Source organism: Canis lupus, chromosome 27 (assembly GCF_048164855.1).
Source record: "Canis lupus baileyi chromosome 27, mCanLup2.hap1, whole genome shotgun sequence".
Taxonomy (NCBI): Eukaryota; Metazoa; Chordata; class Mammalia; order Carnivora; family Canidae; genus Canis; species Canis lupus.
In genome coordinates, this window is record NC_132864.1 from 14,135,558 (window position 1) to 14,159,492 (window position 23,935).

A 23,935-nucleotide genomic window follows, 5' to 3' on the forward strand; every position below is an offset into this window, starting at 1 on the left:
CCTCCAAAAGTCAGCTCTGCACACAACTCCCGGGCGGCGGCGGCGCCTGCGTGCAAGGCGCACTCGTGACCCAACAACAAAACAGCGATGCCAGGGCGCTAACGGCGCCCGGTGCCTCCCGGGCGCCCTCCCCGCCCCACATCTCCTCCGGCAGCCGCCCCCGCCCCCCCCATCCCGGGCCGAGTGCCCCCTCCACTAGCCCGGCCGCAGGCTCAGAGCGCGATCGGCAACAATGTTTACGTTCCGGGGATTATGACGTCGACGCCTCCCCCCCCACAACTGCTGAAAATGGTTTCCTAGGACTTTGCAAACGGATCTGCTTAAGTGTTGGTGCAAAACTTTGTAGATCTCGGCTCTGGCTTGCTTTATTTATTTATTTTTTGGTTTGTTTTCTTTGGTCTTCCCTCCTTCCCCCCTCCGCCAAAATGCAGGGGGCAGGAGTGTTGACAATTAATTGGTGAACTCTCCTAAAAAAATGGAGGCAGAGAAAGACTCTGGAAGAAGATTGGTGTGTAGCTTTTTTTTTTTTTTCCCCAAATCTGTATCTGGTAATGATAGATCTATTTTTTTTTTGTTGTTGTTGTTTCTTGCTGCCTTTTCTCTCCTTTTCTGTATTTTGCAAGAGGACCGGAAAAAATATAATAAATTGCATGCAAAAGGAAGCAAGCGGCTTACTCCTCCAGTCCCTTGTGAGGCTCAGAGTCTCAGACACTTAAGTGGGGAGGTGGTAGCGGGGAAAGGCGTGGAGAGAGGCTGAGCGGGCTCGGGGTTCGCCCGGAATCTGGGGGGCTGCAGGGCCCGGCGCTGGGCGGTCGAGGGAGGAGGCAGGGGATGCGGGGAGTGGTGGGGGAGTCTCCTTAGGAAGTGAGTGTGCGCGCGCGCTTGTGGGGAGATGAGGCAGCTGCTGGTGCGTTTTGGGGTCTCCGATGGGAGCTTTGTGGCGGGCCGTCTGCCTCTCCCCCTCCCAAGCCCCGACCTCCCCCTCCACCTCTTCTTTTAGCATTGGCGGTCGGTCGGCGGGGGCGGCTGGGGTCTCAGCCCTTCCATTTCAGCTTTCCAGCTTCCCGAGTAGCTCGGGGGCGGCTCCAGTCTTAGAAATGCCGCCGGCCCCCGGTTCCGGCTTCCCGGCTCTGCCGCCGCGGCCGCCCGGGCTGCTATTAGCGCCGAGCGGGGCGCTGCGGCGGCTCCTCCCGGGGCCTACAAATACCCCGCCAGCCCGTGCGCCGAGCCCCCTTAGCGGGTTACATAACCGGGCTCCCGGCCGAGTGGGCAAAACTCAACATCTATCGGGGGTGGGGGCAAGGGAGAGCCCCCCCATGTCCTTTACGTTGCCTCCAAAGATGCAGGAGGGGAGTGCCCTGCATAGGGGACAGCCGGCCCCCGGGGGCGCGGGCCCCCCTCGTTATCTTGATTTTCAGCATCTTTGGCATTTGCGCAAAGTTGCTCGGGTCGCAGTGGTGGGGTGCAAGGGGTGCGCAACTCCTGCACCTGCTTGAGCCGGGCCTAGGGTAAGAGGCGACCCCCAGTTCCCCAATAATGCCTCGGGCTCTCTGGTTTGGGTCCCCGCAGCGCCCGATTGACCGCCAGAGATACGACGAGAACGAGGACTTGTCGGACGTGGAGGAGATCGTCAGCGTTCGCGGCTTCAGCCTGGAGGAGAAGCTGCGCAGTCAGCTGTACCAGGGGGACTTCGTGCACGCCATGGAGGGCAAAGGTGAGGCGCCCCCTCTTCGGGCTGCTCTCCGCGCCGCGGGCCGAGCGCACGTGGGGAGGGAGCTGCCGGTGGCTGGGTTCGTATTTCGCGCCCGCGTCCCCCATTCCAGGGGATCCGGTGACGAAACGAGGCCGAGCACTGGGGGGGTGGGGTGGGGTGGCGAAGGAGGAGGGCAGGCGGGAACGGGGGCCGGGCGTGGGCCTAGACCCGGCCCGCGCCCACAGCCGGCCCCAGGGTGGGCAGAGCTAGGGGACCGGCGGTCGGAGGGACCTGGGGACCGACGGGTGGACGGAGGGAAGACATGTGCGCGGCATTCCACCCCTCCCAGAGCCAGCCCAGCTCCCCGTGCTGCTTGAGGTGCGGCTGCCTGGCCGGGAGAGGGGCTGGGGTGCCCCTGGGTCATTGGGATGAGGTCCCCCCCCCAGGCCTGAAGCCTCCCAAAACCCGGTCCCGTTTCAGGCCTTGCCAGTTAGGAGCTGGTGCTGAGGATGCTCGGGTCACTGAATGATGCCCCGTCAGCCCCTCGGGTCTATGGAACCCCATAACCTTCTGGTCTCTGCCAGATTGGAGCAAGGGCTGGAGCCCGCATGTATATCTGAGGCCTCTGGCCCTTCAGCCTTGACAATTTGAAGTAGGGACTCAAAAGAGAGTTTTACCCCCTCAGCCTTCAGGCTGAGATCCCTGACCCCTGTAGTTTGAAGTGAAAACTTGCGGTACCCCTTTGGGGAACAGTCTTTTCTCAGAGTGAGACCTTGAGGGCTCTGTCCCTTGTAGGCCCTGCCAGTTTAGAGGAGAAGTTGGGGAAACCTCTGGGGTTTTGGGGTGCCACCCCAGCCTGATACCTTCAGGGCCTGAGTTTCTCCTTGACCCTAGTATTAGAATGCTGTCTGGTGGTATCCTGCCAACATTGGGGTGATGTTCTGGCTTGGGTCTGAGGCCTCCAGAGGCCCTGCGTGACCTGTGGTTCTGCCTGTGGGGTTGGAGTTTTGGAGATGCCCCTGCCTACCTAGGTATTTCCCTAAGCTCTCTGGGGTTTCTAAGTTCTTTCTTTTTCCTCTCAGATATTCAAGTTTTCTTCATAATACACCATTTCCATTTTGTTGACACCTCCTCCCTCCATCCCCCTTGGAAATCCCTTCCATCCCTCAGTGAGCTGATAACAGAGGAAGTGCCTTCCCCTCCAGGTTCTGCTTGAGTGGCTGGGACTGTAGGTTAGCCCCCCGAAGAGACTGTCCTGGCTTTGCATTTTTGAAGTTTGTCTTTTGTCCCCAACTGCTTCCTGGGGTGCTGGGCTTCAGTGGTAGGAGGTCGTGGTTGGGGGAGGGAAGAAGAAATTTCTTCCAGCCAGCCAGGTCTTAAGAACATCGCATATCCAGGCAGACAGTCTAGGGGGTGGGGGGGCTAGTCTCAAATACATTTAAATTTCCTTAGCACAAGTGGGCTTTTAATTCCTTTCATTTCTTTCCCATTTTACTGAGTTTGGTGGATCCTATGAGAAAACTACATGCAGACACTTCCTAGTCATTTGTGAGGAATTCTCAGCCCAAGATCTGAGTGTTTTCTCAAGCTCATTTGTGGAAGTTGAAGCTGAGGAGAGTTGGGGGGAGTGGGGTGGTCTGCTTTGGGTGTGGGTGTGTAGGGGGTGAATTCCAGCCAGGGAGAGACCTTAAATCTGCTGTCTGGGGTCTTTTCAAAGGAGAGAGCCCTAGCGTTTTGGTAGTTAATTCAGATCCGGCCCCAAAACTTCAAGGGAGGAGCTGAGAAACAGAAGGATCCCTTAGCCTGGATTCAAAATAGAAGCTTCTTAAACTTCTCTGCCTTTAAATCCTTAGGAATCCCCATTCACTGTGAGCCCCTGGGGATCTGAGCTGCTAAGGTCAGGGCTTTCCCCAGCTCCGGTTTTGTTCTCTTCCTCTGCTCTGAGCTGAGTTGCCTTGGCCTCCTCCCCCACCAAGCTGCCCTGGTGAACTGTTTCCATGGGGCAGGGGCTTCAGGGGCCTGTGATCTCTCCTGTCTCTCCTCTGGCTGACCAGGGAGGGCTTGTGGCCTTGTGGATTGCTTGAGTTCACCTGAGGATTTGAGGCTGTGATGGTTTATCTCTGCTTTCCTCAACTCCATATTTAGGAATGAGGTTGGGTCAGATCCCCTGGTTTTGGAACTCAACATAGAAATGAAGGCCTCCTTCATTCTCCAGGGCTTTCAATAAGGGATTTGGGGGTCTATGCTAGACAAACCCGAGACAGAGAGCTGCCTGGTGGATTTGCTTTGGGCCTTGCTGTGCCCCCTTCACGCTACCTTCACCTGAGGGGAGCGCCCTGGTCAGTAACCCAGGGGAAGCAAGGATGGCAGTAACCGGAGCAGAATTACACTATTAAGACAACAAAGCTGTGCCCAGTTCTCTAGTTATTTTGGCACCAAATACACAGTTTCCAGGGAAACCAGCTTTTCCCCCCTCCCCTTCACTATGCAGGATATTACAATAAGATCTTCCCTGATGCTCAGCTACAATGAGAACCCTCCTCCCAACCTCCTCTCTGGGGCTTCAGATCCTCCCAGGTGGTATTCTTCAATTTTGCTCTGCCTTTACTTTCTGAACTCAGCTTGGGGTGCATTTCTCTCTCCCTCTTTCTCAGTGATTGCTGGGGCTTTTTCTGTGAGGGGCTCTTTCATGAGTCTCCCTCCTCAACCTCCCTGGCCTTGGGCTGCTCATTGACAAGTTCTGACCCGTGGGGCATGCAGGGAATGACGGAGTAGGCAGAGGAGCGGATAGTTGGCATGGCTTCTCTTGGGCTTTGCCTGCTCCATTTCCCTGTCATTTTACAGGAGAGCTGGTGCCCTAGACTGGTGCTCGCATCTAGTATCACCATGTTCCTTCCTCCGGCCTGCTGATCGTGGTTCATCTCTCTTCTGTGACTTAACTAACCTGTTTTAATTCCGATATCCAAACAGATTTCAACTACGAGTATGTGCAGAGAGAAGCGCTCAGGGTTCCCCTGATATTTCGAGAAAAGGATGGCCTGGGGATTAAGTAAGTTGCTGAAATGAATTGTTTCTTCCCACATCTTTCTCCTTGACGTAGTTTATAGTTCAGGATAGATTTCTTCTATCCTTTTCCCCACCTCTCATCACAGAGAAGGCTCTTTCTTCATTATCTGGGGATAGTATCTCTTTGTTCAAGGCCTGGCAAAGGGGAAAAACCCTCCAAAGATTGGTCTCTTCCAGAGAATTTGGGCAGAGAGGACAGAGGGTACATAAACCGCGTGTTGACGTCTTTCCCTGACCTAGCCCAGTTATGTGTGGTGACTTCCTAAAGAGAATTGTGCCTCTCTCCCAAGTTAGGAAACTGAGGCAGCGCCTGAGCTGTGAAGGGATTGGCCAGTCTCTAAGCCCAGAAGAAAGGGCACCTAGATACATATTTTTCTTCTCAGACTCCCATTATGTGGGAAAGTGGTGCTCTTCTGTGCAGGGCATGTTCTCTAGGATGCTAGGCTCCAAGTCTTCTCTTTTTCTGCCTGCCCCAGCACCTGCCTCCACTGTGTCTTGTTTGGTTTACATTCTCTTAGAGATCTGTCAGAGCTCCAGGTGGGGTCGGGGAGAGATCCAGGAGGAAGGCTGGAAGAACAGGTTTCCGCCCAGGGCGGAGGTGGAAAGGAGGCTGCTGGTGTCATCCCAGCTTGCCTCTTTCTCCAACATCTAGCTACTGCCAGGCTTGCTCAAGAGTCTCGTTCCAAGGGTAGAAATCAAACCTTTGACATCACTGTTAATTAATAGTGAAGGTCACCATAGTCATTATGACCGGTGTTACGGAATTCCTGGAATTGGAATGATGTGTGTCTTTTTTTTTCCCCTTTCAACTTAAAGAGATCCCTGCAACCCTCCATACAACTCCTTTTATGGAGAGTGTTTGCTAGCGGAAGAGACACAGAGAGAGCTGCCCACCCTAAAAGAAATCAGGTGTTTGAGTGCCCAGCTCGGGACTTACCCTGGACACATGATGATTCAGTCTTCCTCTCAAAAGTGGCATGGATACTGGATTTCCTGTCTTTTCTGTGGCAGTGCTGAGCTCATATCGGGGAGAGTGAGGGGGTTGGTTTGCCTACTGGGGTGAGGAAAGGGCTCAGTGGTTGGAGATTGACCCTTTCTGGGGGGCACTGATTGGTCTATCACTTTCTCTCTAGATGATCTCATTTTGGGTTCCCAAACTGAGTCAAGGGAATGCTCTTGGAAACATGGCCTTCCCCTGCCCCCAGAGTTGGGTCTAACTCTCTTGTTCTTGGCTACCCGGCAAATGACTGTACTTCTCTTTTTCCAGGATGCCCGACCCTGATTTCACAGTCCGAGATGTCAAACTCCTAGTGGGTAAGTTGCCTGCTGTGTGTGCAGCTCAGAGATGCCCAAAGTAGGGAGTACAAGGGGCAGGAGCTCTTTACCACCCACCTATTTAGATCTTTAACTGCCCCTGAAAAGAAAGTCCCTGTGGGAGGAGGCAGGAGCAGGTGTGAGCTGCAACCGTCTGGTTCTGGAGAACAGGTCAGATTGCAAAGTCATAAGAAGCTGTATGAAAGAGTGTTTGCCAGCACACAGTTTTATGAGGCTGATTTGGACCCTAGCCTCCATCAGCAATACAATCTTAGATCTTTCCTTTGCGTTTGTTTGTGGGTTGCTGAGTAAACACTGGGTGCTTTGTGACCCCTGAAAGACTTTCAGACTTTCAGAGGGGAGGGATCATTCTTCCTGCTTCCTCAGGGTTTCAGACAGGTCTAGGGTGAGGTTTAACACCCAGTGCCCAGCAAATGCTTGTTAACTCCCTGAGCACCTGCAGAGTGTAGCTGATCACTTAGTGCTTCTGGACACCAGACCAGGTAGCCAGTGGCATTTCAGATATGGAAATCCTTTAATAAATCCATTCTTTTCATAAGTGTTTATCAATTAGCTCCTACATGATAGCAAGATCAGAGGTATGAACATGACAGGCAAGATCCCTGTCCTCTTGGCTGGAGTGACAAGCAACAAATAAGTAAACAGGTTTTAAAAATCTGTATCATTTTGGAAGGTGATAAAGCCTATGAAGAAATAAAGCAGGGTATTGGGATAGAATGTGATGGAAGCTGTATTTTATTTTATTTTTTAGTTTTTATTTATTTACTTTTTTTAGAGAGAGAGTATGTGTACACACACACACCCAATGGTAGGAGAAGGAAAGATAGAATTTTTTAAAAAATAGATTTTATTTATTCATAAGCGACACAGACAGGGAGAGAGAGGCAGAGACACAGGCAAAGGGAGAAGCAGGCTCCATGCAGGGAGCCCGATGTGGACTCGATCCCAGGATTCCAGGATCATGCCCTGAGCCAAAGGTAGCCGCTGAGCCACCCAGGGATCCCCCAGATAATCTTAAGCACGTTCCATGCCCAGTGTGGAGCCTTATGCTGGGCTAGATCTCATTACCCTGAGATCATGATGTGAGCCAAAATCAAGAGTCAATGCTTAACAGCATACTGATTGAGGCACCCAGGAACCCCTGGGAGCTGTATTTTAGATTGGGTTGGGTGGTCAGAGAGGGCCTGGGGTGTTGTGTACATTTGAACAGAGGCCTGACTGATGAGAAGCCAGCTGTGGGAAAGCACTTGCCAGATTGAGGGACAGGCTAGGAGAGGAGTAGAATGAGTAAGGGGGAAAGTAGAAGGGAGAGGTCACAGGGCTGGGGCCATGTTGGGCCTTATAGGCCCTGGCAGGGAATTTGGGTTTGACTGCTGGTGTGATGGGAAGCCACTGGATAGTTTTAAAGTAGGGCAACGGTGGTAGCTGTGCTATCTGATCTCTTTCTTTCTTCTTCTTCTTTTTTTTTAAGATTTTAATTAAAAAAAAAAAAAGATTTTAATTTTATTTATTCATGAGAGACATGCAGAGAGAGGCAGAGACATAGGCAGAGGGAGAAGCAGGCTCCCTGTGGGGAGCCTGATGCAAGACTCAATCCCAGAACCCTGGGATCATGACCTGAGCCAAAAGGCAGACACTCAACCACTTAGCCACCCAGGTGTCCGTGGTCATTTTCTTTTTTTAATTTATTTTAATTTTTAAATAATTTTAAAAAATATTTTATTTATTTATTTGAGAGAGAGAAAGAGCAGAAGCAGGGAGAGTGGCAGAGGAAGAAGCAGACTCCTTGTTGAGCAAGGGGCCAAACATGAGGCTCGATCCCAGGACCCTGTAATCATGACCTGAGCCGAAGCCAGACGCTTAACCAACTGAACCATCTAGGCGCCCCTATCTGATCATTTTTTTTTGGGAGAGGGTTAAAAACATTTTTAAAATAATGTAAAATTCATACACTGTAAAATTCACTAACTATTTCAGAGTGTACAGTTCAGCACTTTTGGCACATCCACAGTGTTGTGCAGTTATTTCATAACATAGATCACCTATAAAGTCAACCCTGTACCTTCCAGTTCCTCTCAGCTTCTAACCCCCGACAACCAGTGACAACCATGTGCTTTTTGCCTCTGTGGGTTTGTCTATTCTGGATGTTTCATGTAAGTGGAATCATAGACTAAGTGGCTTTTGTGACTGGCTTCTTTTACTCAGCATCATGTTTTTGAGGTTTATCCATGCTTCATTCTCTTTTATGGGTGAATGAGATTCCGTTGAACACATGTGCATAGACCACATCTTGTTGATCTACTTATCAGTTGATGGATGTTTTTGGTTATTTCTATTTCTTGTCTGTTATAAATAATGTTTATGGGGCAGCCCTGGTGGCTCAGCGGTTTGGCGCCTCCTTCCGCCCGGGGCGTGATCCTGGGGTCCCGGGATCGAGTCCCACGTCGGGCTCCCTGCACGGAGCCTGCTTCTCCCTCTGCCTGTGTCTCTGCCTCTCTCTCTCTCTGTCTCTAATAAATAAATAAAATCTTAAAAAAAAATAATGTTCATGGACAAGGTTTTGGGTGAACATACCTTTTCATTTCTCTTGGGTCTATACCTAGGTAACTGGGTCATATGGTAACTATGTTTAACTTGAGGAACTGCCAGACTTTTTCAAAGCAGCTGACCATTTTGTATTCGCATTAGCAACATGCGAGGGCTCCAATTTCTTTACATCCTAGCCAAGCTTGTTATTGCCTGTCTTTTTTTTTTTTTTTTTTTTTTTTAAAGATTTTATTTATTCATTTATGGTAGACACACAGAGGGAGAGAGGCAGAGACACAGGCAGAGGGAGAAGCAGGCTCCATGCACCGGGAGCCTGATGTGGGATTCGATCCGGGGTCTCCAGGATCACGCCCTGGGCCAAAGGCAGGCGCCAAACCGCTGCGCCACCCAGGGATCCCTGCCTGTCTTTTTGATGATCACCATCCCAGGGGGCATGAGTGGTGTGATATGATTTGAGTTTCATAAAAGCTGATGTTGGTGGCTGTGTGGATGAAGACAGCTGACCAGTAGTTCTGTCAGATATTCCAGCCAGAATGATTAACTCCAAAGTGTTTAAACAGATACTCAGAAGGGGGGGTTGATTGGTAGAAGAATCTCAGTTAATTGGCGAGGACTTGGCTGAGGAGATACATTTTCTTTCTTTCTTTCTTTTCTTTTCTTTTTTTTTTTTTTTAAGATTTACTTATTTATGATAGACACAGATAGAGAGAGAGAGAGGCAGAGACACAGGCAGAGGGAGAAGCAGGCTCCATGCCGGGAGCCCGATGCAGGACTCGATCCCAGGACCCCAGTATCATGACCTGAGCTGAAGACAGACGCTCAACCAGTGAGCCAACCACTCGTTCCTCCCTCTATAAGGATTCTCTAAGAGAATGAATGAAGGCTTAGCATTATGTTGGCTGACGGGTGCTTGGTGAATAGTCCTCAGTATTATTTATTATGATGGCAGGATATGGATCTGTTGAGATTTTCTTTATGAGTAAGGTTGAAAGCTAGATTCTCATGTCTGAGATTTAGGCGATATCAGAGTCTTTTTTTTTAAAATTTTTTATTTATTTATGATAGTCACAGAGAGAGAGAGAGAGAGAGAGAGAGGCAGAGACACAGGCAGAGGGAGAAGCAGGCTCCATGCACCAGGAGCCCGACATGAGATTCGATCCCGGGTCTCCAGGATTGCGCCCTGAGCCAAAGGCAGGTGCTAAACCGCTGCGCCACACAGGGATCCCAATATCAGAGTCTTCACAGTGTTGCTCTTGGTCCTTTTGAGGAACTTAAAAACCCTTTGCAGTTTTATTATGCTCTAGTCATATGCAGGCTACTCTTTCTTTCTCTGTGCTCCATTCTTCTGGTTGTTGAAGCAAGAGGACTCAGTTAGATGGGTCCTGACATCCTTGCCAGCTCTCAAGTCTGGGATGGCAAAGAAAGAGGGAAGGGTAATATTTGTACCCCATCTCTCTTGGCATTTCTGTGATAATCAAATGGATTGATGGGTATTGAAGTGGTTTGTGAAGGTATAGGGTGTTCCTACATTGGGAGGGGTACAGTTAGCGTGGAGCATTATTATGACCATTTTAGTCTCTGAGAGCACACACAGGCTACTTGAGAGCGCAAGAGGGCACATACTTCGTAGTGACATAAACGGCAAATTAACTCAAGCTGGCCTAAGCAAAACAATTCACTGGCTTACGTAATAAGTTTGGGGTGTGACCTTTAGATACATCTAGATCTAGGTGTTCCAAGAAGATCTCGAGAGGCTGTTCCAAGAGATCTCTTGTTTTCCCTTTCTGGTTCCCTCTTTTGCTTCCTCTTCCTGTTTCATTCTTGGGCAAGCTTCTCCCCTTGTGGTGGCAAAGATGAGGAGCCAGCAGCTCCTGGCTTTTATCCTGCCAACTCAGGTCTTCCCTCTCAGCCCACCAGTATTTCCATCAGATGTTTCTGGATTGGCTCTAGCAGGCTTAGCGCAACCCTGGTCAGTTTCAGCAGAAGCAAGTGATCTGGGAGTGGGGAAGGAGTGATGCTCCAGGGTTGCTGGGTGACATAAACATGTCCCTAACGGAAATGGGGGTTCTGCCTTGGAAGGCAGTGTCTGGGGAAGGCTGGGCCAACCCTCAGTGTGGGATCTTAGCCTCTGTCTTCCATACTCTTGCCACCTTCCCAGGCCTCGAATCTTGGGAGGCAGCTGCTTGAGAAGGGATCAGCTATTGAGGCAAGTTGGAGCTACAGATTCTTCTCTAATGCCCCCAAACGGACTTTTCTCTATCGGCCCTATTTGTATGCCATCTAGGAATTGAGGCATCTGGTCTCTGTTCTTAGCTCCTCACCTTTAAAAACAAAACAAAACAAAACAAAACAAAACAAAAGGCACTTTCCATTTTTAGGACCCTGTACACTTAAAATAAAAGCTTTTTATTGAAGTATAATTTACATATAGAAAAGTCCACGTACGGTAGCCATACAGCTTGATTAAGTTTAACAAATTGAACACACTACATATGGTACCCGGCACCCCAGGTGCCACCCCTGTGTTCCCGCACAGTCGCTGCCATCCATTGTCACCTGGACTTCTAACAGCATGGATGCATTCTGCCTGTGTTCCTACTTTATGACAATGGAATCAGGCAGGTGTCCTCTTTTGGTTTCTGCTTCTTTTGCTCAACTTGGTGTTTATAAGGCATCCAGATTGTTGTGTGTAGTTGTGGATGGTTTATTTTCATTGTTGTGGTTTTCCATTATGCGACTGTATCACAACATGTTTATTCATTCTATTATTAATGGGCTTCCAGGTAGCTGCCGGTTTAAGGCTCTGTGTCTAGTGCTCCTATGAACCCTCTAATCATGACCTGTGAACAGATGGATGCGTTTTTGTTGGACATATACCTCAGAGTGGAATTGCTTGGGTCATGGGGGATGTGTATACATTTGGTTTTAGTAGATATGGTCAAGTAATTGTCCACAGGGGTTGTTGGTCTGGTTCTGATTGCTCCACATCCTCACCAAGAGTTCGTGTTTCATTTTGGTCACATTGCTATGTTGGTGGGAGCGTAGTTTAATCACATGGTGGTGTTAGTTTGCCTCTCTTTCATGACTAATGAAATTGAGCTTCGTTGTTCATATGTTTATTTGCTAGTTGGGTATACTCTTTTGTGAACTGTCTGATCAAGTCTTTTTCTCTGTTATTTTGAAGGCTCATCTCCTGTTGGTTGTAAGATGCCTTATTTGCTAGGGCCACCACAACAAAGTACTACAGACTGGATGATGTGAACAACAGAAATTTATTTGTTCACAATTCTGTAGTCAGAAGTCTAAGATCAAAGTGTTGTAGGGTTGTTTTCTCCAAAGGCCTCTTTCCTTGGCTTTGTAGATGGCTGTCTTCTCCCTGGGTCTTCATGTGGCCTTCCTTCTCTGTTTCTGTGACCTAATCTCTTCTTGTAAGGATGTCAGTCTTGTGGGATTATGGCCTTATTTTATTTTATTTTATTTTATTTTATTTTTTTTTAAAATTTATTTATGATAGTCACACAGAGAGAGAGAGGCAGAGACACAGGCAGAGGGAGAAGCAGGCTCCATGCATCGGGAGCCTGATGTGGGATTCAATCCCGGGTCTCCAGGATCGTGCCCTGGGCCAAAGGCAGGCGCCAAACCGCTGCGCCACCCAGGGATCCCCTTATTTTATTTTAGATCTTATTTTAACTTAATTAGTTCTTTAAAGACTGTTCTCAAATATAATTACATTTTGAGGTCCTGAGGGTTAGGACCTCAACACATAGATTTTAGGGGACACAATTCAGCCCATAACGTAAAGTTTCTTGAAATATTCTGGATATGATTATGTATTCCAAAATCACCTCTGACTTTGTGCATTGGTTGCCTTTTCATACTCCTTTCATACTCCTGTATCTTTGAATGAGCAGACATTCTTTATTTTCACAAAGACCACTTAGGTCTTTTTGGTCTATTACTTCTTTTGTATCTCGTTCAAGAAACGTTTGCACATGCCAGGGTTGGAAGACATTCATGTTTTTCTGAAAAAAGCTTTATGGTTCAAACTTTCACATTGAGATCTGTAGTTTATCTGGAATTGATTTTTGTGTTTGGGACAAGATAGGGGTCGAGATTCCTTTTTTCCTGTATGGATATCCAATTGATCCCAGTACCATTATTGAAAAAACACCCTCTCCTCAATAGCACTGACGTATTGTCTTTGTCATAAATCAGGTGACTGTATTTGTGTGGGTCTGTTTCTAGATGCATGTCCCCTGAGCAGCTCCCCCATCCCACAACCAGTACTCTCAACCCTAGATAGTTCATTTAAGAAGACTGGGATAGGGATCCCTGGGTGGCGCAGCGGTTTGGCGCCTGCCTTTGGCCCAGGGCGCGATCCTGGAGACCCGGGATCGAATCCCACGTCGGGCTCCCGGTGCATGGAGCCTGCTTCTCCTTCTGCCTATGTCTCTGCCTCTCTCTCTCTCTCTCTCTCTCTGTGTGACTATCATAAATAAATAAAAATTAAAAAAAAAATAAGAAGACTGGGATATTTTCACATCTGTGGCCTGGGAGTTGGGGGGATAGGGAGCCTGGGAAAGAGTTCTAGTTGCCTCTGAAGATGCTTTAAACTTTCCTAGAAAACATATCCATAAAGTGCTGGGTCCCCACTCACTCTCCACAGTTATGTCACTGAGGGATGGCTCCCAGCCATGGTGTCCTGCATATTATGTCTTTATTGTCTTTCTCTCTAATGAGGATACCCAAGCTAAGTGATGTTTTCTTTAGCTCCCTTTCTTGAAAAATCTTCATGACAAATCACCTCATTCACTATTCATTTATTTACCCAATTATGGTAAATAAATTGGGTATCTTTATCTTTTACTGTATGTTTATCATATGACCTCATTTTGTCCTCACCAATAATCATATAAATTAAGTGTTACTGTTCCCTTTCCCAGTCGGGGATCCCAGGCTTAGAAGGAACAACCCATGTGGCCCATAGATGGACCATTGAGTTCGGATCTGAACCCAGCTCTGGGCGTTTCCCATGCTTGTGCTTCATGACTTTCTCCTCCTCTGTGTCGTGTTGTGTCCGGTGAAGGGGACTCATCAGACATGCATGTGCCCTTAACAGGCTGTTCTTGGTAAATTCTCACTCCTTAGAAATCAGCGATAGACTTGCTTCCAGACCTTTTTTTTTCAGTTGGTTTAAAAAAATCATAGACATTTTACATCGTAAACCCTGGAAGAGTTCTTAGAATCCTTGTAGTCTTGCTTTCCCCTTTTACAAGTGGGAAAAACTGAGGCCTGGAGGAGAAGTGACTTGCAAGTTGCCCAGACAGCAGATGGCACATCAGATTCAAACGTGGGTTTGAATTTCAGTGGTTGGGAGACGGTGATGCTTGTAATGCAACCCCGAGGAAAAGTAGACTTGTGTGAGGGATGTGGATGGGCTTAGTTCTGGCCATGCTGGATGGAGCTCTGGAGGAAAACTCAGGTTGGACAGACGGGACGGGAGGCATCCACCTGGCGGAACAGACAGAAATGCAAGCAGGGGGAGGTGCGTGAAGTCAGGAGGGCTGAGGCCCCTGAGCCCCAAAGGAAGAAGGGTTTCAGAGGGGTTCAGTTATGTTTCCTTTTTTACTCTTTAATAAGATAAACACCTAGCTCACTGGGTTTTTTGTCCTATTTCCCTTTTCTTGGAAAGCTACTGTTCTGAAATCAAATTTTTTTTTAAGATTTTATTTATTAATTAGAGTGAAAGAGGGAGAAAGCGAGCATAAGTAGGCAGGGCGGCAGGCAGAGGGAGAGGGAGAGGTAAGGTTTCTGCTGAGCAGGGAGTACCATATGGGGCTTGATCTCAGAACCCTGAAATGATGACTTGAGCTGAAGGCAGACGCTTAACTGATTGAGCCACCCAGGTGCCCCTGAAATCAAAATCTTGACCGCATTTGGGCCTTGGGGAACTAAACTTGCTTCTGCCCTCTGTTTACCTAATAGGAATCACTCCCCTGTGGAGTAGCTCCTTAGACTGGAACTACTAGCGTTAGCTACTGCTGAGATCTTATCACAGGCCAGGGACCACTCCCATATTATTTTGTCTGATCACGTAAAACTAGGGCAGCCCTAGTGGCGCATCGGTTTAGCACTGCCTGCAGCCCAGGGTGTGATCCTGGGGTCCCGGGATCGAGTCCCACGTCGGGCTCCCTGCGTGGGACCTGCTTCTCTCTCTGCCAGTGTCTCTGCCTCTCTTTCTCTCTCTCTCTCTCATGAATAAATAAAATCTTAAAAAAAAAAAAAACTAAATAAAAAACCCAAACTGTATTTACCACTATCCCCATTCCATAGATGTCAAACTGAGGCTCAGAGTGACTTATCCACAGTCAAATAGCTAATGTGTGGAATTGCTGAGATTTATGCCCATATCCATTTGACCAAGGAGCTGTTCTTTTAACTTCTGTGCAGAGCTGTGGCTGGTTCTCAGTGTCCTGTAATCCATAGCTCTTTATTGTTTTTGGCTCAGGTGTCTTTTGAGTTTTCTTGGCTGATTGGGTTTAACCTTGATTTGTTAGTCTGGGTTTGTATCTTCTTAGGCTCATCTGTCTGGGAGGGTCAGGCAAGGTCTTGAACCCAGGGCACAACAGAGACCCAGAGAGCCTCAGGGCTCTACGTGCCCAAGGCCTCACTGCTAGGAGATAGCTGAGTGAGATTTGAACCAGGGCTGGTGCTTTCTAGAATAAACAGTAGTACCTCTGCAATGGATGAGGAGATCCTGTCAAGAAGCAGAAACAAAAACCAATCCAGAAAGTGGAGGAAGATAGGGTTTCCAGAACGATGATGCAGGACAGTTGTGGGCACTCTGTGAAGAGTGGGCTCAGGAGGAGTGTGGGGTCAGTGCCCGAGTGTGCTTTATATTAGTGTTCAAAGTGACTTTTCAGCAGCCTCTTTCCGGCTCTGAGCCCACGGCTCTTGGAGCTGACTGATGGGGCCTTCAAAGCAAGGGCCATGGGGCCACGGATTAATTTCTGCTGCTGGAATTTGTTGGATGTGTGTGTAGCCTGGGAGCCCAGAGAACCAATGAGATGGGGGGAGGAGTGGAGAAAAGGGGGGTGGGCTGAGTTGCTGGCCTACTTAGGAATGCCAGGCTCTGCTCAATGTGGAAAGTTTCTCCTGTAACCCATTGATTTCAGGAGCCTGAGAGTTCCAGGGCTCCGGGTCCCTTGCAGGATCCAAAGGGCAGTATGTCCCTGTCACTTGCTCCAGGGATGGCTGCTTCCCAAAGCGTGGAGGGCCACATTCCATTCTTAGTGCTGACCTGCCCCTCCTGTCCCCTGGGGGCACATGCCTTCTCCCTTGTGCTCAGCTTCCTGCTCAGACACCTGGCACTTATGCCCAGCTCTCCTTTGCCATCCGTGGCAGACTAGACTGGGAACCTGAGAAGATGGAGGGCTAATTCTTAATCTCCCAGCTCAGACTGAAGAGGACTGGCAGGCCCCAGTGTCCCCAGTGACCCCTGGGGCAAGCCTTTAGGTCTCCTCCCCCACCTACTTCTCCCCAGTTCACATTTAAGGGATCTGTTCTGATCTGAGTATTTGAGAACTAGGCTAAAAATCAGTGTGTCGGTCCTGCTAGAGGACTGATAAAAGACCTAACCCAGCAGTTTTCAAAGGGAGATCCCTGGAATCCAGGTCTGAGTTCTGAGTGCCAAACCCTACCCCCTGCCCCCCTCCTGTTTCAACCGGAGCTACTTGTTTTTATTTACGCCTTTGGCTCTTGTCGAAGCTTCTGTTTGAAGAAGGAGTTCTATGGCGATGAAAACAGAAGTATAAAGGTCAGTTTTTCCTGTCTTTGCACACGAGGCATCTGAGGCTTGGAGCTGGGTCAGTGAGGGTTGCTGGGACTGGAACCCAGTCCAGGGCTCCTGGCACTGTCCCAGGTGCCCCACAGGCTGCCACTGCTCATTGTGTGGCCTCCTATGGGCCGTTGCTGACCAAGGAATGAACAATCCAGGCACCCATTCCTCCAGCTTGGTTCTTCCAGTGAGAATAAAAGACCCTGTTATGGGGCTGTTTCTTCAGGGTTAAACTTGCGGTGCTTGAGAAGTCCATCTACAGGCAGGAGAAAGAGCTTCCTTACCCTTTCTGCCCAGTTGGGGCACCTCCTTATTTCATATTCAGAGCCTCATGACCCGGATCAGCTCAGTGGGCTAGTGGCTAAGTGTGTTGCAGACCCTCCCATGTGCCAGACATTGTGTTGGGCTCTTTTAAGTCTATGGGCCACTTTTACAAATAAACACCTTCCAAGTCTAGAAAGGGTGAATGAGTCTCTGGAAGCCACAGAGGCAGTAGTAGAGCTGGGACTTATAAAAACACTTTTTGCTGGAGAGAATTTTAAAAAGTGATGAGCTGGCAGAAAGTGTAATGAACGCCCATGGATGCATCAGCCAGACCCAACACCTGCCCTTGCCTTACCTCTATCTACTTCCTGTTCTCCTGCAATGTTTCAGGCAGATCTAGGCATTCCATAAAGTTTTCAGTGGATAGTTCTAACTATCTCATCCATAAAGTTTTCAGTGGATAGTTCTAAACAAGAAGGGATTTTTTTTTTTTTTTTAATTTATGATAGTCACAGAGAGAGAGAGAGAGAGGCAGAGACACAGGCAGAGGGAGAAGCAGGCTCCATGCACCGGGAGCCCGACGTGGGACTCGATCCCGGGTCTCTAGGATCGTGCCCTGGGCCAAAGGCAGGCACCAAACCGCTGCGCCACCCAGGGATCCCACAAGAAGGGATTTTTTTTTTTTTTTAAGAAGGGATTTTTAAAACCATAGCCACAATTGTGATTTCACACCTAATCTCTTATTTTTTTTAATTTTATTTTTGAAGATTTTTATTTATTCATGAGAGACACAGAGAAAGAGACAGAGACATAGGCAGAAGAAGCAGGTTCCCTGTGGGGAGCCCAATGTGGGACTCAATCCCGGAGTCCCAAGATCATGCCTTGAGCTGAAGGCAGATGCTCAACCACTGAGCCACCCAGGTGTCCCTTTTTTCTAAAAATTTTAAAAAAGCTTTATTTGAGAGAGAGTGAGAGACACCTGAGAGGGTGAGCATGAGCAGGGTGAGGGGCAGAGGGAAAAGCAGATTCCCTGCCGAGCAGAAAGTCTGATGCAGGGCTTGATCCCTGAGATCATGACCTGAGCTGAAGGCAGACACTTAACCTACTGAGCCGATCAGGTGCCCCTCTAAGAATATTTTTTTTTAGATAATCTATACTCAATGTGAGATTGAAACTTAGAACCCCAATATTAAGAGTTGTACACTCTACCGGCTAAGCCAGCCAGGCACCCCTCCTAAGACTAGTTTTATTATTTATTTATTATATTTATTTATTATTTTATTTTTAAAAGATTTTATTTATTTATTCATGAGAGATACATACAGAGAGAGGCAGAGACATAGGCAGAGAGAGAAGTAGGCTCCATGTAGGGAGCCCGATGTGGGACTCGATCCTAGGACTTCAGAATCACATTCAACCACTGAGACACCCAGGTGTCCCTTATTATTTATTTTTAAATACCTTGACATTTTCAGGGTGTTAAGGTACAGTTTTGGAAATTATCGCATCCTAGTAACTAAATGATACTATTGAAATAGATTATTTTAAAGTTGCATTTCTTTTTCACAGAATATGTTTTGTCATTTTTCATTTACTAAATGATAATGAATCTCAGCTGCTCTTTATTTTGTTCTCATTTATTTATTTTTATTTTTTATTTTTTAAAGGTTTTATTTAGGGATCCCTGGGTGGCACAGCGGTTTAGCGCCTGCCTTTGGCCCAGGGCGCGATCCTGGAGACCCAGGATCGAATCCCACATCGGGCTCCCGGTGCATGGAGCCTGCTTCTCCCTCTGCCTGTGTCTCTGCCTCTCTCTCTCTCTCTCTCTCTCTCTCTGTGTGACTATCATAAATAAATAAAAATTGAAAAAAAATAAAGGTTTTATTTATTTGAGAGAGTGATTGAGAGAGATAGCATAAGCAGGGGCAGAGGAAGAGGGAAAAGCAGACTTCCCCCTGAGCAGGGAGCCTGGTGCGGGGCTTGATCACAGGACCCTGGGGATCATGACCCGAGCTGAAGGCAGATGTTAACCAACTGAGCCACCCAGGTGCTCCTATTTTGTCCTCATTTAGACTAAGAATAAAGTCATAGTTTACAGATTAATATATGTGTGCTTGTGTGGGAGGGATCTATATATAGGAGTAAACAGGAGTGATGAGTGTTGCATAAAATATTTTACAAAATGCAAGTATCAAGGTATATACATATTTGAAAACATATTTGTGCCCAAAGTTTATTCAAAATTACATGTGGGTATATATGTACTGTATGGAAGGTGTTATGTGTTTTAAAAATACCACTAATTTCAAGGGGGGAAGGGAGCAGGAGATATAGTCTTCTATTTATGGAATTAATAAGTCATGGGGATGAAAAGTACAGCATAGCGAGTATAGTCCGTGGTATTGTAAAAGCATTGTATGGTGGTGACAGGTGGTAGCTACACTGTGCTGAGCATAACACTACATATAGACTTGTTGAATCACTGTATTGTACACCTGAAACTAATGTAACATTGTGTGTCCAATATATTTCAATAAAAAAAAAAACATTTATCAGCCCAGCAGTCCTTCTGGGATATACTTGGGATATATGGACTGTGAATAACTGAATATATGACATCTAATATTTAGAGTTTTTCTTAATGTACGTATACATGTATTTTATATATCCATATTAATGTTTACACATGTGACATTTATACACACATGCATATTATATGCATTATATGTATATCACACACATATATAATGTATGTTAAACAATGGAGAAATTTACCCAGTTTAAGGGGATTTTTTTTTCAAAGATTTATTTATTTATTTATTATTCATGATAGACAGAGAGAGAGAGAGAGAGAGAGAGAAGGAGGCAGAGACACAGGAGGAGGGAGAAGCAGACTCCATGCAGGGAGCCTGATGTGGGACTCGATCCCAGGTTTCCAGGATCATGCCCTGGGCTGAAGGCGGCGCTAAACCGTTGAGCCACGGGGGCTTCCCTATATATATATATATATATATATTTGAAATCTTTTTATTATAGTGTTTGATTTGCATTGTATATAGGCTGGCATCATACATAAAACCAACTTTATAGAATAGTATTGATGTGATGACCTATTATTTTTAGGGTCATCAAAACTGTACGTTTCTTGTGCATTAGTTTTATTGTGCAAGTTTGGGAATCAGGTTAACGAGTTGGAAGTATTCTGAAAGAGAAGTTCCTGTATATAATCTTGCCTATGTTAGATTGGGAGGGATGGGAAGCTGTGACTTGCATGTAAATCTCTAACTTCGGGGACACCTGGGTGGCTCAGCTGTTGAGCATCTGCCTTTGGCCCAGGGCATGATCCTGGAGTCCCAGGATTGAGTCCCACGTCGGGCTCCCTGCATGGAGCCTGCTTCTCCCTCTGCCTGTGTCTCTGCCTCTCTCTCTATCTCTCATGAATAAGTAAATAAAATCTTAAAAAAAAAAATTCTCTAACTTCTGTGCCGTGAGATGCCATGGCAGATTTGGTATTCTTTTTTTTTTTTTAATTTTTATTTATTTATGAGAGTCACAGAGAGAGAGAGGCAGAGGGAGAAGCACCAGGAGTCCGACGTGAGATTCGATCCCGGGTCTCCAGGATCGCGCCCTGGGCCAAAGGCAGGCGCCAAACCGCTGAGCCACCCAGGGATCCCCAGATTTGGTATTCTTAAAAGCCTTTCAGTTGTATCCAGCATTAATTGTCTGAATATTTAAAACCATTTTTTAAATTGAAAGAAATTATTTTTTTCACAACTGTTTTTTGAAGTAGGTGGTCCAAGTGTCCCTTTATCATTTATTAGAGAGAGAGAGTGTGGGGGGAAAGGACAGAGGGAAAGAGAATCTCCAGTAGAATCCCCTCTGAGCTCGGAGCCTGACCACAGGGCTTGATCTCACCACCCTGAGATCATGACCTGAGTGAAATGAAGAGTTAGATGCTTAATCAACTGAGCCACCCCATACAGGCACCGCAGAAAAATAATAATTCATTGAGGTGAAATTCATGTAACATAAAATTAATCATTTGGAAGTATAATCCAGTGGGGTTTAGTGCATTCACAGTGTTGTGCAACCATTACTTCTCTGTGGTTCCAAAACATTTTCATCACCCCAGAAGGAAACTCCTACCCATTAGCACTCCTCATTCCTATCCCCCAGCCCTTGGCACCTACTTCTTACCTATTCTGGACATGGTAAATAAATGGCTTCATGCAACATGTGACCATTAGTGATGGGCTTCTTTCATTCACCATCATGTTTTTGAGGTTCATCTGTGTTGTAGCATGGATCAGGTAACTACATTCATTTTTATGGCTGAATAATTTACATTTTAAAAAAGTTTTTATCTTAGTTCCAGTTAGTTAACAATACAGTTAACTAACTGCATTGGGTATACAATATAGAAATTCAATATAATTTGCATTTCTTAGTATTTATTTCTTTTAAGTTGATAGGGGGCTTTTTTTTTTTTTTTTTTTGAGTAAACTTTACACTCAAGGTGGGGCTTGAACTCCATGACACTGAGATCGAGTCACATTTTCTACTAACTGAGCCAGCCAGGCATCCCCAGTTGATAGGAGACTTTTTTTTTTAAAGGTTTTATTTATTTATTCATGAGAGACACAGAGAGAGGCAGAGAGACATAGGCAGAGGGAGAAGCAGGCTCCCTGCGGGGATCCCAGTGTGGGACTCTATCCTGGGACTCTGGGATCATACCCTGAGCCAAATGCAGATGCTCAACTGCTGAGCCACGCAGGCCTCCAAATAGGAGACTTTCGAAAGAGAGAGTTACATTTAGAAAAACCAACTTTGTTGGTCATTTAGTACCTGATTTTTGTGTTTGTTTCTGTATTTATTTATTAAATGTATATGGGTTTATTAAGCAGAGTTTCTACATTTAATGTTGCAGTGTGAGTGTTACAGGATTTCTTCTCTTTCAGTGCTCGTGGTTCTTGGTCATGCCACTTCAAAGGATGACAAGTAGACCAGGCAGAGTGGTGGACAGCAAAGCGAGGTTTATTGAATATTGTACAAAGCCCCCAAAGAGGGAGGGGACCCAAGAAGGTTGCCCTGAGTTTTTGTGTTTAATGACATCTTCATCGAGATATAATTCATATACCATGTAATTCAACTGTTTAAAATGTCTGAATCGGTGGTTTTTCATCTGTCCACAGAGTTGTGCAAACATTGCCACAATCAATTTTAGGACATTTTTATTACCCCCCTGCCATAAGACACTCCTCCCCCCCCATTAGCCATCCTTATTATGTTTTAGGATCTGAAGTAGTCAGTCCATTGGACTTGCCGGCAGAGATTTAAGTGGCTCTGACTTTCTATGACTTCACTTTCTCCACCTGTAATTGTAGATGAAATTGGCCAAGTCGGTAACATGACCTACCTGCTGGCACTTTATGGAAGTGTTTCATGTGCATGATCTCATTTAAGGCTCAGATCAACCCCATGGGCTAATAACTACCATTTTTGTCTCCATGTCACAGATGGGGAAACTGATACTCAGAGAAGCTAAGCAGCCTGAGACCCAGCTGGCATTTGAACCATAAAGTCTTAGCTTAGTTGTGCAGTTGTCAGAGCTGAGTTGCTGAGCTTCTGACGCTGTGATTCCCATCTACCTGCCCAGCAGTCCTTCTGCTGGCAGCTTTGCAGATGTGACCTTGTGCAAGGTTAGGGAGGAGAGGCAGAGGGAGGCGGGAGGCGGGAGGCTGGCCGGAGAGGGGCGAGGGTTTGGGGGCTTGTTCTCTTTCACCTTCCCCTCTCCCCTCCCCCATCTCATAGCAGGTTCTCTGCCAATTAGGCTTCCCAGAAAAGCTGAGCAGAGCCCACCTGTTCCAGAAGCCCTGTTTAGGAAGGAGGCAGCACTGTCCAGGGCAGGCCAAAATTTCCAGCAAAGTTCAGGGATGCCCCCTGGTGGATCTGCACTCCTGACTCAAAAACAGCTGTTTTCTGCATCTTCCCAGGATCTAGGCGGTCACTGAAGGAAGGATCCTTTTTCACGTGTGATCTAGATTCAGTATTGCATTGGGCAGGGGCAGGAGTGCGAGGATAGGGACCTGGGCTGTGGATTATATTGAATTGGCTTCAAGTTCTAGTTCTACTACTCATGCACTGGACATTTTAGGTCCAAGCCTCAAGTTTCTCATCCATCAAATGGGTATAAGTGAAGTTCTACCTCACAGAAACACAATTAACTTAAGATAACCTGTGTAGAGAGCTTGCCTGTGCTCTGTAAATGTTAACTATTCTTATTGGCAGAGTATATTCTGGAGGACTTGAGCTGATCTTGTCACCTCTAGGCACTGGATTCTTCATTTATAAGACAGGGACAGTCCTACCTCACTTCTGGGGTGGTTGTAAAAATTAGATAATGAATCTAAAAGATAGTAACGCCCAAGTTCTCCTATGTGCACAAAGGGTTACTTTTATTATTCAGTTCCTGCTACACGAAAGGCACTGTGTATTTATTCAACAAATATTGACCATGGGCCTATTATAGGGCAGGCTCTATGCACAGAGCTGGGTATATAGCACTGAACCAGATGGGAATATTACTCACATCAGCATGTAAGTTCCATGAGGATTTTGTCAGTTTCAAGGGTTGGCAAATTTTTTCCGTAAAGATTAGAGAGTAAGTATTTTGGGCTTTGCCGGCCATTCACTCTCTGCCAGCTACTCAGCTTAGTTGGTGTAGCATGGAAGCAGCCAGAGACCTATGAACCAGAGTGTGGCTGGTGCTAATACAATTTTTATATATGGGTCCAGAAATTTGAGCTTTGTATCATTTTCATATCATTTTTCCCCATCCTTTACCACTTAAAAACATAAAAATCATCTGTAGCTTATAGGCCAGACAAAAACCGGCGGTGGGCCAGATTTGCCCATGGGCCATCATTTGCTGGCCCCTGCTTGCTTAGTTTGCTCTTTGTTCTTGGAGTAGCTTTGAACAAGGTGATCACCTGCTCTGGTTATTTTCTTTCTTTCTTCTGGTTTGTCCATTTCTTTTTCTTTTTTTTAAAGTATGCTTCGGGCAGCCCTGGTGGCGCAGCGGTTTAGCACCGCCTGCAGCCCGGGGTGTGATCTTGGAGACCCGGGATTGGGTCCCACGTCAGGCTCCTTGCGTGGAGCCTGCTTCTCCCTCTGCCTGTGTCTTTGCCTCTCTC

At 46.9% G+C, this 23,935-nt stretch overlaps 1 protein-coding gene across 13 annotated transcripts in view; it reads left to right on the forward strand.

Annotated features, from left to right (window-relative positions):
* The window catches only part of KDM2B (lysine demethylase 2B), a 121,189-nt gene continuing 97,254 nt past the window's right edge, over window positions 1-23,935 (forward strand). For 2 of the 13 annotated variants that reach the window (XM_072802425.1, XM_072802430.1), the window contains exons 1-4: window positions 185-508; window positions 1,570-1,714; window positions 4,664-4,742; window positions 6,027-6,073. In XM_072802425.1, coding sequence (XP_072658526.1) covers window positions 476-508; window positions 1,570-1,714; window positions 4,664-4,742; window positions 6,027-6,073 — 304 coding nt within the window. In that variant the 5' untranslated portion in view covers window positions 185-475. Of the gene's footprint in view, window positions 509-776; window positions 908-1,569; window positions 1,715-1,999; window positions 2,072-4,663; window positions 4,743-5,578; window positions 5,819-6,026; window positions 6,074-23,935 lie in introns of those variants that run through there. The other 11 variants (XM_072802433.1, XM_072802436.1, XM_072802429.1 and 8 more) reach the window with 11 other exon arrangements.